The sequence below is a fragment of the Anomaloglossus baeobatrachus genome, chromosome 9, assembly GCF_048569485.1.
Source record: "Anomaloglossus baeobatrachus isolate aAnoBae1 chromosome 9, aAnoBae1.hap1, whole genome shotgun sequence".
Classification (NCBI taxonomy): Eukaryota; Metazoa; Chordata; class Amphibia; order Anura; family Aromobatidae; genus Anomaloglossus; species Anomaloglossus baeobatrachus.
In genome coordinates this window covers 51,262,122-51,277,455 of record NC_134361.1, presented here as the reverse complement: position 1 = coordinate 51,277,455, position 15,334 = coordinate 51,262,122, and the positions used below count along the sequence as shown (strand labels likewise).

Below are 15,334 nucleotides of genomic sequence, written 5' to 3'. Positions count from 1 at the left end.
TATACATGAGCTGCATACATCCTTCCACTTTGCCCCACTCCAACCGATATTCTGTGATTTCTGCTCCATTACATCCAGGGACCTGAAACCAGATGACATTTATTTACGGCATATCAGAGGCCAAATAACAAACAGGAACAAAGTACAAAAAGAGATCAAAACAGCGATCAAAGGAATCAAACAAATCAGGACTTTTCTAAGTTTCTACAGTTAGAGACAACAAGGGGTAAACAGCGCATGGGATCAATTTAACCCAAACTATGTGTAGCCTGTGGGTCGTAGACTTAGCACGCTGGGCAAAGGAGCAAGCCACAGGTCTCCGCAGAGGAACATGAGCAGATGGCTTTATCTCATAAGCCTCTGAGGCATCAGTCCCATCAGGAGGGTCTGAACACACCGCATCCTCCAAAAATTACTGCAAGCTTCTATCTGTTCCCATGAGACAGAGCTCAAATCAAGACAAACTCTGTTCTGCAAACCACTTCCACACACTTAGGCGGGCTTTGCACACTACGACATCGCAGGTGCGATGTCGGTGGGGTCAAATTGAAAATGACTTACTTCCGGCATCGCACGCGACATCGTAGTGTGTAAAGGCTCGATGATACGATTAACGAGCGCAAAAGCGTTGTAATCGTATCATCGGTGCAGCATTTGCGAAATCCATAATTACGCTGACGCAACGGTCCGATGTTGTTCCTCGCTCCTGCGGCAGCACACATCGCTGTGTGTGAAGTCGCAGGAGCGAGGAACATCTCCTACCGGCGTCACCGCGGCTTCCGTAGGATATGCGGAAGGAAGAAGGTGGGCGGGATGTTTACATCCCGCTCATCTCCGCCCCTCCGCTCCTATTGGCCGCCTGCCGTGTGACGTCGCAGTGACGCCGCACGACCCGCCCCCTTAATAAGGAGGCGGGTCGCCGGCCAGAGCGACGGTCGCAGGACAGGTGAGTCCATGTGAAGCTGTCGTAGCGATAATGTTCGCTACTGCAGCTATCACAAGGATAACGCAGTTGCGACGGGGGCGGGGACTATCGCGCTCGGCATCGCAGCATCGGCTTGCGATGTCGTAGTGTGCAAAGTGCCCCTTAGTCTGGGTCGGTCATCTGTGAGCTTGCCGTGAAGTGCTGAGCAATAAATCTGCTGGCGACCACTACAAAATATAATCTCTGGTCTACCATGATGAAAGCACTGTCCATATCATGCGATGTCCAAGCTACTGGCTACCGCGGCGGTGTTTTGCCAAATTGTTAACACTAAGGTTCAGATATGACTTTAAAGAAGGCAATTAAGTAATTTTATTATAAAGGTTAATAAGGAATATAAACTCAAAGGAAAAGTATGATATGGGGTACACCTTTCTATATTTAACATACAATTGAGTACACTTACATCACCAAGGAGCTTTTGAACATCATCTGCCTGGAACATTAGTCAGAGACGCATGCCAAAGACAGAACTCCTGGAAATCCCAACTGACCGGATGTCTCACGGTGCAGGGACATAAGCTTCTGTCTTTGCCATATTTCATCTGATCTTAAAAAGAGGCTTGCACAAAAAATTACATGCCTTAGGGGTACTTCTCACATAGCGAGATCGCTATCGAGATCGCTGCTGAGTCACGGTTTTTGTGACGCACCAGTGACCTCTAGCGATCTCGCTGTGTGTGACACTGAGCAGTGATCTGGCCCCTGCTGTGAGATCGCTGCTCGTTACACACAGTGCTGGTTCGTTTTTTTATTGTTACTCTCTCGCTGTCACACACAGCGATGTCTGCTTATCAGCGGGAGAGCAACGAACTGAATGTGCAGGGAGCAGGGAGCCGGCGTCTGGAAGCTGCAGACGCTGGTAACCAAGGTACACATCGGGTAACCAAGCAGAGCGCTTTGCTTGGTTACCCGATATTTACCTTGGTTACTAGCATAAGCCGCTCTCAGGCTGCCAGTACTGGCTCCCTGCTCCCTGCACACGTAGCCGGAGTACACATCGGGTAAATAAGCAAAGTAGTTTGCTTATTAACCCGATGTTTACTCTGGCTACGAGTGCAGGGAGCCAGCCCTAAGCGGTGTGCGCTGGTAACCAAGGTAAATATCGGGTAACCAAGCGAAGCGCTTTGCTTGGTTACCCGATATTTACCTTAGTTACCAAGCGCAGCATCGCTTCCACGCATTGCTGGTGGCTGGGGGATGGTCACTGGTCGCTGGTGAGATCTGCCTGATTGACAGCTCACCAGCGACCATGTAGCGACGCACCAGCGATCCTGACCAGGTCATATCATGGTCAGAATCGCTGGTACGTTGCTTAGTGAGACGGTATCCTTAAGGCCCAGTCACACACAACGACTTACTAGGGATCCCGAAAATGATGCGACCTGTTAGGGATCGCTGGTAAGTCGCTGGGAGGTCGCTGGTGAGATGTCACACAGTCAGACCTTACCAGCGATGCAGGAACATTACAGGTCGCAGTAGCGACCTGTATAACGATCTCAGCAGTCACTGTGACCCTGTCACACAGTGTCACATACAGCGATGCGTCCTGCCCAGCAGGATATCGCCTTTGAAGAAAATGGACTTGACCATTCGGCAACGACTAGAGATCTCACAGCAAGGGCCTGATCGCTGGTAGGTGTCACACATAACAAGATCGCTAACGGGATCGCTACTGTGTCACAGAAACCGTGCCTCAGCAGCGATCTCGTTAGCGATCTCGTTATGTGTGACGGGGCCTTTAGAGTTAATGTGTTAGTCATTGATCCATGCCCTTTGATGGCCAGTCTTTGGACATAGATTAATTAGAGATGGAACACACATCAGACAATCGGGCAATAAACCCACAGAATTCAAATCTCCCAAGAATACACATCAGATATTTGAGATATGTAAATCATAAAGTTTCTGTTACAATGGATATATTGTCTGTCTTGGTATATAAAGCAAACACACTAAAACCTTAAGGATACACAAGGTTTTTGTAACAATTAACACGGTCTGTCTGAATCAACAGTATGTTATAATGTTGAGGAGAGCCATTGGATCAAATACTTAACCTCTTGACGGGATTGTGGGAAATGTGTCAATTTGTTTTACATGTGCCAGGTTTTCAGATATAACTAAGATGGCCACCGATGACATCATAGACCCTTCCATCAGCATGAATCCACTAGACGACAACGTAGACCCTCCCATCTGCACTCACTATGGGTCTGTCCAATGACATCATAGACCCACTTACGATGACGCCCACCAATCAGCTCATGGACTAACAGATTGTTCAACCCACTGACCAATGGACACATCCAAGTATGCCCACTGTAGGGTTGACCAGGCCCCTTTTCCTAGTTTTTATAAAGGCATGATCTTGAATAAAGTTCTCAGTTCTGGACCGAACTTGGTTGAGGAAAGATGAATATCCGACTGTGTGTCTGATCTCATTTTTCAAGCATGCACTCGATCCTCATTAATAAGAATCAGGCAGTAGGCAACTTGTGGACCTTTGTAAGAGTTCACCCTAACAATAGTATAACATAATGTATGGACTAAAAAATAGCAATTTTTATATTTGCAATACACGCGATCATTCTCAGACCATGGCGGAAAAGTAGGAGAGACTGGCAGGGTCTTTACATTACTTGATTTTGTTTCTGAAGAAGGAGTCGCATGAGTCGTCTTGACACAACCGCACCAAGTTAGTACACCTAAAATAATTTTTGACGATACCATCGGCTAAGACACCCTTTCTTGTCTTCTCAGTTTTTATAACTATCTTTCTTCAAGAGCGCACTACTCCCCTGCCTCACGACTTGCCACTGAGAGCTGTGCTCCTGCTTAATTGACCATTCAAACCAGTGGCATGGTTGGCCTGAACGGAGCCTTCTCCAATGCTGCAAGTACAGGCAGCTTAGCCTCTGCATCATCGGACAAGCGTAAGGGCACTGAAGGTGGCCAGATCAATAACAGTGCTTGCAACCTCTATCAAAAAGAGCACTGTGCTCCTTATCTAGGAGGCCTGCCACCACTGAGACTCCAGAGGTGGCCAGAAACCTGGGTAATGAGCAGTAAACATGAAAAATCCCTCCCGTTCCCAAGAAAGGAGAGAATTACAAGAGGTAAATTGCAGTTACCTGTTTTTACAAGCACCAAGAAACTTTATGATGATGAGGAAACTAAATCTAAGCATTCATGCGCCCTTCTGCACCCCATTATTGGATCACAATACTATATATAAAATGCACGAATGTATTTAAAAAAAGTATATAAAAAAAATAAAATAAAATATTATAATATTATAATATATTAAAATGTTATTTGTATTAATATATTAATTAATAATAAAATAAAATTTGTATTAAGAATAAAATAAAAATAAATAAGTCAGGCTCAACTCACCTCCCAGCTTGCGAGAACACAATTTGCACTCTTGCATATTAATAATGGGAATTTGCATCTCTCTGGAGGTCCGGGTGCTGTGCAGAACTCAGATGCTTCCGAGTAAGGTCCACACTATATAAAGAAAATAAAAAAATTAAAAGGAACTATAATTAAAAAAAAAAAAAAAAAAAAAAAAAAAAAAAAAAAAAGAATCAAACAGGTTTCAATTTACTCCAAATATGTGCATCATTTGTGAATTTACACTGCAGAAAGTTTTGCCGATTGTCCCGTTCATCTGAAACTGATTTTTCAGTCACTGAGGCTTCTGCAATGTGTGAATTCGCACTAATGAATCTGGGCCAGACTGATTCACAAAAGGCAGGTGCACTAATGAATCTGGGCCAGATGGATCCACAAAAGGCAGGTGCACTAATGAATCTGGGTCAGATGTATCCACAAAGAAGGGAATTTTGTTTACTTACCGTAAATTCCTTTTCTTCTAGCTCCAATTGGGAGACCCAGACAATTGGAGACCCAGACAATTGGGTGTATAGGCTATGCCTCCGGAGGCCGCACAAAGTATTACACTAAAAGTGTAAAGCCCCTCCCCTTCTGCCTATACACCCCCCGTGCTCCCACGGGCTCCTCAGTTTTGGTGCAAAAGCAAGAAGGAGGAAAAAAATTATAAACTGGTTTAAAGTAAATTCAATCCGAAGGAATATCGGAGAACTGAAACCATTCAACATGAACAACATGTGTACACAAAAAAACAGGGGCGGGTGCTGGGTCTCCCAATTGGAGCTAGAAGAAAAGGAATTTACGGTAAGTAAACAAAATTCCCTTCTTCTTTGTCGCTCCATTGGGAGACCCAGACAATTGGGACGTCCAAAAGCAGTCCCTGGGTGGGTAAATTAATACCTCGTAATAGAGCCGTAAAACGGCCCCTTCCTACAGGTGGGCAACCGCCGCCTGAAGGACTCGTCTACCTAGGCTGGCATCCGCCGAAGCATAGGTATGCACCTGATAGTGTTTCGTGAAAGTGTGCAGGCTCGACCAGGTAGCCGCCTGACACACCTGCTGAGCCGAAGCCTGGTGCCTCAAAGCCCAGGACGCGCCCACGGCTCTGGTAGAATGGGTCTTCAGCCCTGAGGGAACCGGAAGCCCAGCAGAACGGTAAGCTTCGAGAATTGGCTCCTTGATCCACCGAGCCAGGGTTGATTTGGAAGCCTGTGACCCTTTACGCTGGCCAGCGACAAGGACAAAGAGTGCATCCGAGCGGCGCAGGGGCGCCGTACGAGAAATGTAGAGTCTGAGTGCTCTCACCAGATCTAACAAGTGCAAATCCTTTTCACATTGGTGAACTGGATGAGGACAAAAAGAGGGTAAGGAGATATCCTGATTGAGATGAAAGGGGGATACCACCTTGGGGAGAAATTCCGGAACCGGACGCAAAACCACCTTGTCCTGGTGAAACACCAGGAAAGGGGCTTTGCACGACAACGCTGCTAGCTCAGACACTCTCCGAAGAGAGGTGACTGCTACTAGGAAAACCACTTTCTGCGAAAGGTGTGAGAGAGAAATATCCCTCATTGGCTCGAATGGTGGTTTCTGAAGAGCCATCAGCACCCTGTTCAGATCCCAGGGTTCTAACGGCCGCTTGTAAGGAGGAACGATGTGACAAACCCCCTGCAGGAACGTGCGTACCTGTGGAAGTCTGGCTAGGCGCTTCTGGAAAAACACAGAGAGCGCTGAGACTTGTCCCTTAAGGAAACCGAGCGACAAACCCTTTTCCAGTCCAGATTGAAGGAAGGACAGAAAAGTGGGCAAGGCAAAAGGCCAGGGAGAAAAACCCTGAGCAAAGCACCATGACAGGAAAATTTTCCACGTCCTGTGGTAGATCTTGGCGGACGTTGGTTTCCTAGCCTGTCTCATAGTGGCAATGACCTCTTGAGATAATCCTGAAGACGCTAGGATCCAGGACTCAATGGCCACACAGTCAGGTTGAGGGCCGCAGAATTCAGATGGAAAAACGGCCCTTGAGACAGCAAGTCTGGTCGGTCTGGTAGTGCCCACGGTTGGCCGACCGTGAGATGCCACAGATTCGGGTACCACAACCTCCTCGGCCAGTCTGGAGCGACGAGGATGACGCGGCGGCAGTCGGCCCTGATCTTGCGTAACACTCTGGGCAACAGTGCCAGCGGAGGAAACACATAAGGGAGCTGAAACTGCGACCAATCCTGAACTAAGGCGTCTGCCGCCATAGCTCTGGGATCTTGAGACCGTGCCATGAACGTCGGTACCTTGTTGTTGTGCCGGGACGCCATGAGGTCGACGTCCGGCACCCCCCAGCGGCAACAGATCTCCTGAAACACGTCCGGGTGAAGGGACCATTCCCCTGCGTCCATGCCCTGGCGACTGAGATAATCTGCTTCCCAGTTTTCCACGCCCGGGATGTGAACTGCAGAGATGGTGGAGGCCGTGGCTTCCACCCACATCAAGATCCGCCGGACTTCCTGGAAGGCTTGCCGACTGCGTGTGCCGCCTTGGTGGTTGATGTATGCCACCGCTGTGGAATTGTCCGACTGAATTCGGATCTGCTTGCCTTCCAGCCACTGCTGGAACGCTTTCAGGGCAAGGTACACTGCCCGTATTTCCAGAACATTGATCTGAAGTGAGGACTCTTGCCGGGTCCACGTACCCTGAGCCCTGTGGTGGAGAAAAACCGCTCCCCACCCTGACAGACTCGCGTCCGTCGTGACCACCTCCCAGGATGGGGGTAGGAAGGATTTCCCCTTCGATAATGAAGTGGGAAGAAGCCACCACCGAAGGGAAGCTTTGGTCGCCTGAGAGAGAGAGACGTTCCTGTCGAGGGACGTCGGCTTCCTGTCCCATTTGCGAAGGATGTCCCATTGAAGAGGACGCAGGTGAAACTGCGCGAAAGGGACTGCCTCCATTGCTGCCACCATCTTCCCCAGGAAGTGCATGAGGCGACTCAAGGGGTGTGCCTGACCTTGAAGGAGAGATTGTACCCCCTTCTGTAGCGACCGCTGCTTGATCAGCGGAAGCTTCACTATCGCTGAGAGGGTATGAAACTCCATGCCAAGATATGTCAGCGATTGGGCCGGTGTCAGATTTGACTTTGGAAAATTGATGATCCACCCGAAACTCTGGAGAGTCTCCAGAGTAGCGTCGAGGCTGTGTTGGCATGCCTCTTGAGAGGGTGCCTTGATCAGGAGATCGTCCAAGTAAGGGATCACCGAGTGACCCTGAGAGTGGAGGACCGCTACTACAGTAGCCAAAACCTTGGTGAAAACCCGTGGGGCTGTTGCCAGGCCGAACGGCAGTGCCACGAACTGCAGGTGTTCGTCTCCTATGGCGAAGCGCAAGAAGCGCTGGTGCTCTGGAGCAATCGGTACGTGGAGATAAGCATCTTTGATATCGATCGATGCAAGGAAATCTCCTTGGGACATTGAGGCGATGACGGAGCGGAGGGATTCCATCCGGAACCGCCTGGTCTTTACATGTTTGTTGAGCAGTTTCAGGTCCAGGACAGGACGGAAAGACCCGTCCTTCTTTGGGACCACAAACAGGTTGGAGTAAAAACCGTGACCCTGTTGCTGAAGAGGAACAGGGACCACCACTCCTTCTGCCTTCAGAGTGCCCAGCGCCTGCAGAAGAGCCTCGGCTCGCTCGGGAGGCGGGGATGACCTGAAGAATCGAGTCGGGGGACGAGAGGTGAACTCTATCTTGTAACCGTGAGACAGAATGTCTCTCACCCAGCGGTCTTTTACCCGTGGCAGCCAGGTGTCGCAAAAGCGGGAGAGCCTGCCACCGACCGAGGATGCAGATTGCGGAGGCCGAAAGTCATGAGGAAGCCGCTTTGGTAGCGGCACCTCCGGTGGTCTTTTTAGGACGTGACTTAGACCGCCATGAATCAGAGTTCCTTTGATCTTTCTGAGGCCTTTTGGACGAGGGGAATTGGGACCTGCCCGCGCCCCGAAAGGACCGAAACCTCGACTGCACCCTCCTCTGTTGGGGTATGTTCGGTTTGGGCTGGGGTAAGGATGTATCCTTTCCCTTGGATTGTTTGATGATTTCATCCAAACGCTCGCCAAACAATCGGTCGCCAGAAATTGGCAAACTAGTTAAGCGCTTTTTGGAAGCAGAATCTGCCTTCCATTCCCGTAGCCACAAGGCCCTGCGGAGTACCACCGAATTGGCGGATGCAACCGCCGTACGGCTCGCAGAGTCCAGGACAGCATTAATAGCGTAAGACGCCATTGCCGACGTCTGAGCGGTTATGGACGCCACCTGCGGCGCGGAAGTGCGTGTGGCTGCGTCGATTTGCGCTTGACCTGCTGATATAGCTTGTAGCGCCCATACGGCTGCGAATGCTGGGGCAAAAGAAGCGCCGATAGCTTCATAGATGGATTTCAACCAGAGCTCCATCTGCCTGTCAGTGGCATCTTTGAGTGAAGCCCCATCTTCCACTGCAAGTATGGATCTAGCCGCCAGTCTGGAGATTGGAGGATCCACCTTGGGACACTGAGTCCAACCTTTGACCACGTCAGGGGGAAAGGGATAACGTGTATCCTTAAGGCGCTTAGAAAACCGCTTATCTGGACAATCATGGTGATTCTGGACTGCCTCTCTGAAATCAGAGTGGTCCAGAAACATACTCGGTGTACGCTTGGGAAACCTGAAACGGAATTTCTCCTGCTGAGAAGCTGACTCCTCCACCGGAGGAGCTGAGGGAGAAATATCCAACATTCGATTGATGGACGCAATAAGATCGTTCACTATGGCGTCCCCGTCCGGAGTATCAAGATTGAGAGCGGCCTCAGGATCAGAATCCTGATCAGCTGTCTCCGCGTCATCAACCAGAGATTCCCCCCCGCTGAGACCCTGAACAATATGATGATGTCGAGGGAATTTCCAAGCGAGCTCGCTTAATCGGTCTGGGGCTGGGGTCCGTGTCAGAGCCCCCAGCCTGGGATCTATGACATACCCCGGGGGGACATTGTTGGTCCAACTGAGGGGGGCCAGGGAACAATGATTCAACAGAGTCCCTGTGCTGAGATACCGGTCTGGACTGCAAGGCTTCTAGTATCTTAGCCATAGTTTCAGAGAGTTTATCCGTAAAGACTGCAAACTCCGTCCCTGTCACCTGGAGAGTGTCAGCAGGTGGCTCCCCCTGGGCCCCTCTTAGCAGAGGCTCCGGCTGAGCAAGTGCAGTAGGGGCCGAGCAGTGCACACAATGAGGGTCAGTGGAACCTGCCGGTAGCGGCGTCGTACATGCGGCGCAGGCAGCATAGTAAGCCTGTGTTTTGGCACCCCTGCCTTTTGTGGGCGCCATGCTATTATCTTCCCTGAGCAACACAATAGGGTATATAGCCAGAAAACAACTGTGCACTATACAGTGTAAAGTATATACCATAAACATATAATTACACTTCTGCACAATGGGGCTAGCACCACAGGTGCTGCTTACCACCCGCGTAAAGCGGTTGTGAGGCCACTAGAATCCCTGCCTGGGTCTCCCAGAATTTGTCCCCCTCTGCAGCGTCCGAGGAGCTGACAGGAATGGCTGCCGGCGTCCTGAGGAGAGGAGGGAGCCGTGGGCGTGACCCAGAAAGTGCGGGAACTGGTGCCCCACAGTGCACAGTGAGGGGGGTGGAGTATGCAAAGCATTCTCCAGCCCTCATTGCTGCTCGTCTGTACAGCGTCCCGCCCTTCCCCTGCTTGTCAGGGCTGTGGGCGGGAGGAAGAAAGACTAGGCCGCAAAAGCCGGGGACTCGAGTAATAAGCGCGGCCGCCATAAAAGCGCGGCCGCGCGGAAGTCCCCGGCGCACTACAAGTCCCAGCCGCGCCTCAGTGCTAAACATGGCGGCGGCGGTCAGCGCGATAGTCCCCCTACATAAACACACTCAGCGACGCTGAGTGTGTAATGGCACATTTAACCCGGTCAGCGCCGCGGTCCCCGGTGCACTAGCACACCCAGCAATGCTGGAGTGTTGCTGTGCTCGGTCCCCACGGGGACACAGAGTACCTCCAAGTAGCAGGGCCATGTCCCTGAACGATACCCGGCTCCTATCCAGCAGTCTCCCAGGAGTTGTGGATGAAGCACGGTCTCAGTGCCTGGAGACCGATAGGATCCCACTTCACCCAGAGCCCTAAGGGGGATGGGGAAGGAAAACAGCATGTGGGCTCCAGCCTCCGTACCCGCAATGGATACCTCAACCTTAACAACACCGCCGACAAGAGTGGGGTGAGAAGGGAGCATGCTGGGGGCCCTATATGGGCCCACTTTTCTTCCATCCGACATAGTCAGCAGCTGCTGCTGACCAATCTATGGAGCTGTGCGTGCATGTGTGCCTCCTTCGCACAAAGCATAAAAACTGAGGAGCCCGTGGGAGCACAGGGGGTGTATAGGCAGAAGGGGAGGGGCTTTACACTTTTAGTGTAATACTTTGTGCGGCCTCCGGAGGCATAGCCTATACACCCAATTGTCTGGGTCTCCAATTGTCTGGGTCTCCCAATGGAGCGACAAAGAAAGGCAGGTGCACTAATGAATCTGGGTCAGATGGATTCACAAAAGGCAGGTGCACTAATGAATCTGGGCTAGATGGATCCACAAAAGGCAGGTGCACTAATGAATCTGGGCCAGACTGATTCACAAAAGGCAGATGAATTACTAGCCATGCAGGTTTTTTTTTTTCTTTTAACAAAAGTCAGAAAAATTAATGGGATATATTTACACTCTGTGATAATATTGCAGGCCCTGAGAAACAGATCCTTCTACAACAGTTTTTCAGTTTGAATGAACAATTGAATCAAAAACTAACATGTATGAACCCAGCTGAAAGCCGGACATGAATATACCTACCCCGGCTTTATTCGAAGCCTTTACCCAGAAGCAGTATGTCTGGCCAGGAAGCAGGTTGCTCACGGTGCATTCCAGGTCGGGACCTTGATAGACGGCTCCTCGATCTTCTTGTTCAGGAATTACCATCTCTACAGTATATGATGATACTGTGGAGCCGCCATCTACACTGGGGGCATCTACAGAAACAGAGTAAGATTAGGAATTGGAACACAACACCACTAAGGGGTACTTTACACACTACGACATCGCAAGCCGATTGCTGCGATGCCGAGCGCGATAGTCCCCACCCCCGTTGCAGCTGCGATATTATTGGCTGCATCCAATAATCTAAGTGATACATCTTCGGATTCAGGATCTCTTTGCCTACATTATGCTGCTCTCAGATGAGGTTAGCATACACCTGCTGACAGATTCCCTTTAAGGGTTTGTGTAGTCCAAATGTTAGGGGTACTTTGCACACTACGACATCGCAGGTGACGCACATCCGGCGTCGCTGTCGACATCTGAGTGTGTAAATTGTTTTTGATACGATTAACGAGAGCAAAAGCGTCCAAATCGTATCATCGGTGTAGCGTCGGTCATTTCCATAATTTCAGAAGGACCGATGTTACGATGTTGTCCCTCGTTCCTGCGGCAACACACATTGCTGTGTATGAAGCCGCAGGAGCGAGGAACATCTCCAACCTGCGTCCCGGCTGCAATGAGGAAGGAAGAAGGTGGGCGGGATGTTTACGTCCCGCTCATCTCCGCCCCTCTGCTTCTATTGGCCGCCTGCCGTGTGACGTCGCTGTGACGCCGCATGACCCGCCCCCCTTAGAAAGGAGGCGGGTCGCCAGCCAGAGTGACGTCGCAGGGCAGGTAAGTGCGTGTGAAGCTGCCGTAGCGATAATGTTCACTACGGCAGCTATCACAAGATATCGCATGTGCGATGGGGGCAGGGACTATCGCGCTCGGCATCGCTACCATCGGCTAGCGATGTCGCAGCGTGCAAAGTACCCCTATGGGTCTGGCAGGAGAGTTTGTATCTCTGTTATCTGTCAGTTTCTGAGTTTCTCTAAGCTGATTTATGACCACAAACCTCTTCTAAGCTGGAAGTTCAGGGAAACAAAAAGCCTTTAAATGCCAAATGGTGCAAAATCTTAATGAAACCCAATTGCAAAAATGACTTTTAGCCCTAAATATATACACTTTAGGATTGTGGACTTTCAGGAGAGTGGGCACCAAATGTCGTCAAAAAGTAAACAGCAGATTCTCCCCCTCCCCTGGGTCCTGCGGCTGTCCTGGTGTGTCACTACAGCAGTGATGACACGTGAGCAGCGCACATCACCGCTGCAGCCAGTCACAGAGGTCAGAGGTTAATGACATGGGATGCTGAACTCCGTGCACAAGGCGCTGGGCTCAGAGACTGGCTGCATCGGTGTGGTCACTGCTGGTCCTAGAGAAGGTGAGGAACTTCCAAGTTAATCATTATATGTCAACTTATAATTCAGCGCCGATCTGTCAAAAAAAATTTCACAATACAATCTGCACACAAATAATAAATAGATCTCCTAGACCTGATGAAGCTGGTGTACTTGCCTTTATAAAACCATGTTTGAATGGCTGTATGATCCATTTTGAAAGATTAAACTCAATCTCCACGCAACTACAAAAATTGACAGCTCCTCAGTGCCCCTCCTCCCTGCTGCTGCCGAGATCTCACACTGTTCAGTACAAGCTGCAGCTGTCAGTCAGGCTAAGTGGGCGGAGGCGGAATACACGGACTCACAAGCTCGCTCACATCTTAGCTGGACTCATAAAATACTCATTTTAATTTCAGGATTAAAACCCCACAGATTTTTAAGTACACCAGTGGCAGATGCACTTTATTAGGTTGTCTTCTAACCAATAAACCCGTCAGCTTAGACACAAACATAGGTGAAACATACCCCACTGCAGATTCAACTCCTTGGATTTGGCTTTTCCAGCTAAATGTGGGGGTAAGCAGGGACCTGGAGGAACAACGCCTGTCTGGACTGTTAACACATCAGAAGACTGAATGGGGAGGAAAAAAAAAAGGAAAGAATATTTAGGGCTGTTGGAGGAAAAAAAAAAAAAGTTAAATAGGGTGTTTGACACCTGACTTCTTTTGTTTTTTTAGGCATAAATTGCTTTGCGGATCCAGCGCATTCCCTTTGGGAGCAAGCAGGACTAGAGGAACGAGTCATTGGATAATGTGCTTATTTGGTAATCTGACCACTGCAGGCAATCACTGGCGGCAGTGGTCCTGGTAACACCTTAAAGGGAACCTGTCACCTACTCACCTGCGGGGCAGTCCAATGCGGTCTGGTCCAATGTGCGTCGCTGCTCTTGGGTCTGGCGCCTCATCTATCCTTGTGATCGCCGTCCTCATTGGTTCGTGTGGATGACACCTCCTACATCATCCACACAGTGCCCCCATTGCACTCCTGCGTACGCGCACTTTGCTCTGCCCTGCTGAGGGCACTGCAAAGTACAGTGGAATCTCGGTTTACGAGTAACTTGGTGTGCGAGTATTTTGCTATATGAGCAAAGCTTGCTGTAAATTTGTAACTCAGTTTACGAGCAATGCTTTGCTGTACGAGCAAATACTCACCGCACACACTTCCGGTTCCGTAATTTCACCGCACTCTGACCGGCTCTTGCAGTCCACACAGACACACACATATTATGCTCACCTTACCTTCCGTTCCATCGCCGGCCTCCTGGTTCTTGTAATTCGCCGGTACAGGAGGTGTATCTGGTAACCATCGCACCGATGGAGGAACCTCCGCTGTTAGTTGCTACTCAAAGGCAGCGCACTGACCAATCAGAGGCAAGCGGCTCCTGCCTTTGACGTCAGCGCTCTGGCAGCGGAAGTTCCGGCATTGTCGCAATGGTTACGCGATACACATCCTGTAATGGCGGACTACAAGAACCAGGAAGCTGGTGATGGAACAGAAGGTAAGGTGAGCGAAATATGTGTGCGTGCATGTGTGGAATGGCACAACAGGGGATCGGGATGGGACATTGAAGAAGTTGTGGAAGGAATTGTCTGAGATTGCATTATTTCCTATGGGAAATCTTGCTTTGCTAGACGAGTAACTTGGTTTACAAGCACACTCCCAGAACGGATTATGCTTGTAAATCAGGGTTCCACTGTACTATGATGCGCAGGGGCAGGGAAAGTTCAAACAACGCTCGTGCTTGTGCATTACAGACCTTGTTCCGCCATCAGTAGGACACAACAAAATGTGTGTGTGCAGGAGCGCAATGGGGGCACTGTGTGGAGGACGTAGGACGGCGATGGCGCAAGATGCAGGAGGCACCAGACCCGAGAGCAGTGACGTTCATCGGACTGGACCATATTGGACTGTCCCGCAGGTGAGTAGGTGACAGGTTCCCTTTAATTGAGAAGACATTTCCGGGAGAGGCACAAACCTCTGAAGCCACCTGCTCTCAATCTATGGGTATGCCCAAGGATGCATGTGCCTGTGCCTCCATTATTTTAAAACTATACATGCCTACAAAAACTGTATTCAAGTGTCCGACAACCCATCTATTTTTTGATTTTTGCCTAGGTGCAGTGTCTGGTATTGTAACTCAGTCCCATTCACTGGCTAAAAATGATCAAGCAACCTAATAAAAAAAAAAAAAAAAAAAAAAAAAAAACTTTCTATGCTCCCAAGGAGCACAAACATGAGCCCAAGACGTTCTCTTGATACTCGAGAGTTTACCCAAATTAGATTTCCTTTTAGGCTATGTGCCCAAGTAGCGTATTTTCATGCAGTTACGCTGCGTCCTGCGTCCCCAGCAAAATCTATGAAGGTTGTGCCTAATCCATGCCCACGTGGCGTATTATAACGCAGAGCTTCGGCTGCTGGCAAATCGCTGCGTTCTAAAAAGCAACAGGTCACTTCTTTCGTGCGCTCTGCATGCAGCCTCCGCTCTGTCTATGGGAGAGGCTGCATCCAGAGCGCATGAAACCGGCTTTTCATTACGGACTCTTTTCTGCAGCGATTTGAAGCGCACATGTGCTGTTCAAATCGCTGCAGAAATTTCTGCAGGGACAGAACGCAACGTGG

The 15,334-nt window shown here is 49.8% G+C and overlaps 1 protein-coding gene across 1 annotated transcript in view; it reads right to left on the bottom strand.

Annotated features, from left to right (window-relative positions):
* LOC142251165 (fibronectin type-III domain-containing protein 3A-like) overlaps positions 1-15,334 on the bottom strand; it is a 184,852-nt gene that overhangs the window by 35,228 nt on the left and 134,290 nt on the right. Inside the window, 4 exon segments of the mRNA XM_075323707.1 lie at positions 1-82; positions 4,385-4,498; positions 11,253-11,428; positions 13,181-13,286. The exon segment at positions 1-82 is cut by the window's left edge and continues 68 nt beyond it. Of these exon segments, the coding sequence (XP_075179822.1) occupies positions 1-82; positions 4,385-4,498; positions 11,253-11,428; positions 13,181-13,286 (478 nt within the window).